General features: G+C 40.0%; 1 protein-coding gene across 1 annotated transcript in view; it reads left to right on the top strand.

The window, feature by feature from the left end:
- Positions 1-2,530, top strand: part of TMEM241 (transmembrane protein 241) — an 89,327-nt gene extending 86,797 nt beyond the window's left edge. Inside the window, exon 14 of the mRNA XM_018566753.1 lies at positions 2,366-2,530. Coding sequence (XP_018422255.1) covers positions 2,366-2,426 — 61 coding nt within the window. The 3' untranslated portion in view covers positions 2,427-2,530. The remainder of the gene's footprint in view (positions 1-2,365) is intronic.
- Positions 2,531-3,080: the final 550 nt, after the last annotated feature.

Below are 3,080 nucleotides of genomic sequence, written 5' to 3'. Positions count from 1 at the left end.
ACTGCTTGGAGTGAACACAGGTTCATGTGAAAAAATGTGGTAAATATCTGAATGGTGTATGCCAGAGGTAGCCCCCATGCAGGTCACCATCTATGGTGGCACTAGGACCCTCAGAAGGCATGCCATGGTTTATATTTATTGTTCCTCCAAAGGAAAACCACATATTACGTCACATATAGCAAGGCATGGTGGTGGTAACAATTTTCTTCCAGCAGAGGGCACTCTATGGCAGGACGTTGGACACATTCTTGTGTTAAAGAATAGTTAGGCAGTGCAACAGGCAGGACAAAAAATATTAAAGGCAGACAGAGTGAAATGTCCTTGGTGGCTTTGGGGTGTCTGAACAAGATTTGCTCTGAGAAAAGTCTTTGCATGCATTAGAGAAGGAAGAACTAGCATTCAGGCTTCTAGTGGACCTGTTTTCTTATTCTGACATTTGACATCTGATTTATACAGCATCTAATTATTTTGTATACAGAAAGCAGATAAAGTCTATTAGATCCACCTAGTTTTCTCGTTTGTCTGTCTGCTTCACAAGTTATTCCTGGTCCTGTAATCATTCTTGGCATAGCTGTATGTTTATCCCTAGCATTTCTAAAATATTTTACATAATTTTCCTGTGCTGGATGGGTCAATGATCTCATGCAGTTCATGCTTTCACCTATGTGCTATGAGGAATAACATAAGCTTATCTGTATACTCATAACAATTGCTTTACAGCTTACTTATTTCATTGATAGTGTTCAAATTCAGCAGTGCTTTAAGGTGTATGTATATATCAGTCCCTGACTGGAAAGATCTTATAGTCTTGGTGAAAGTTATGTACTTCCAGTGTGTCAACTGGTCAATCTAATTTCCATTGGGAGCAGGGTGACAATGCAAAAAGACACTTGGGAGATGGTTGTCACCCCATAACAGGAAGTGCCTGTGCAAGAAAATTCATGGCCAGATTACCAGCTATTATTTCTATAAAAGCTGCAAGTGTAACGAAATTGAAAACATTCCAAATTAGATTAACGTGTTAACTTGTATGATACCCCTAATTGTGTTTTTGATCTTTTTATGAACACTGTTCTGGTTATTGGGGAGGAACATCACATGGGCAGATCTATATATACTTTGCATGACATACCACTTACGTACAATTATGTCCATTAGCAGTCCGTCAGCACTGATTCAAAAGTTGGTTACCTGACATGCTCTTCAGCTTCATGACAGAACCAGCCTCCCTATCCCTCCTTGTTATCATTACTTTCATGTAGATGGCCGTGAGGCATAGCAAATTACATGAGCTTCACATGGTGTGAAGGGCATTGTGCCCAGACCAATGACCTGTCCAAAAACACTCTACACTTATTACTTACTAAGGAACTTTATTGTTTCATAACCACACCTCCCAACTTTCTAAGATGAGAAAGAGGGATATCTTCCAGCAAAATGTCTTTCTTCTATGAACACGCCACGGCCCCATTTTTGTGGACCATTAACAATTTTAATGCCAAAAATGATTGGGTGAACCCAGAATAGGTTTTTTTGTTTGTTTTACCGGTACTTTTCCTTCATACTGTCTTTTCGAAATGGCTAACAAGATAATTCAGAGTTAAGATAAGATAAAAGGTGACACTTTGGGTAGTTAAATAGAACCTTTTCCTAGATATCTATATAGACCAAAAAGAGGATCAACTGATGAGGAAAGAGGGATTTGATTCCAAATAAGTTAGGAGGTATGCTTAAGGCAAGTACGATGCAAGATTTCATGCTAAGATTGTTTTCATTTGGTTTTACAGTTTGTTTGTTTTTACACAAGATATGGATTTCAGCCATTGCCAAGTTGGCAGCTAAAACACTCTAAAGTTTTGGAAATATTTCACCCAGTAGGCGAGGACTTAATTGCCTTCTTTACACAAATAGTATTCACATATAATACTTTCCCTGTATCTAAAGCCTATAATACTTCCTCTAAAGCCTTGGTCCTCAACTGGTGTTCAGTGGGCCGTTGCATGCCTTCCACTTTTCTAGGTGGGAGGCTCCGCTGCTTCATCCTAGCGCTGCACTGTCAGTTCTTGCGCTAAGCAGCCAAAATATGCTGCCTGGCGCCGAGTGTCAGCTTGGGGTGGGATGGGGCTATGGCCGCGAGGGAGCTCCTTCCATCCATCCATACTTGCATATTCACTCAATGGTTTGTGCAATATATTGCTGATCATATGGAATTTCTTGGAGAGTATTGGATTTACCTGAATAGGTGAACCAACATCTTCCTTGATCAGGATTCCTTGTCTGTAACCTACAGTAACCCAGGTTCTCACATTTTATTGATCCCATCCTTGCTAAATATTATTATAACATCCATCTTTTCTCTCCATAGTTTCCTGACATGCTGCCTTGGAGAGGCTCTTCATATATATACTGAAAGGTCAGGGGCATGAAGAAGACGCACGTGATAAAAGACCAGCACAGACTTTCAGATCTGCCCTTTTCAGGTTCATGCCGCTCATCTGTGAGAATTCCATCAAAGCTAATCAACTAGTACATGTAACACAAGCCATCTCCAAAGAGCATAAACATATGCTATCCACGCAGGCCAGACATTGCAAAGAACAGTGACCATGTGCAGTTAACCATAGCAACCAATCAGACCTCTAAATCCAGTAAACTGAAATCCGATTGGATGCTGTGAGTTGATACACTTTGCAAATCATTATTGCTCTTTGTATTGCTTTATTAAATAATACTGTGTGTTCTGCATAACAAATCTGCTATATTGGCTCCAGTCAGCACAAATGCAACATGCACTTGTAATGTAACATATTAGAGCTGTAATAGAAGCAAGGTAAATGTAATTTATCATTATAGACGGTTTGTTTATATTCACCTGAGAGAATGGGGGAAAAGTACTGATGGCTGGCTGCAAAGAAGAAAAGAAAAGTTTTGTTTGCAGGTAGGCAGGCTCACTGTAGTTTTTCTTTGAAGTGCACCAGGGGTTAAGTTAACATTATTAGCCTGGTGCCTAGATGTAACTTAATATGTAGGTGGCTGCTATCTAGTCCAGGTACCAGTTAACCTGGTCACGTGGTACCTCT

The sequence above is a fragment of the Nanorana parkeri genome, unplaced genomic scaffold, assembly GCF_000935625.1.
Source record: "Nanorana parkeri isolate BGI_ZX_2015 unplaced genomic scaffold, ASM93562v1 scaffold971, whole genome shotgun sequence".
NCBI lineage: Eukaryota > Metazoa > Chordata > Amphibia > Anura > Dicroglossidae > Nanorana > Nanorana parkeri.
Note: the sequence above shows the minus strand (reverse complement) of the source record. Positions and strands in the feature narration are given on the sequence as shown.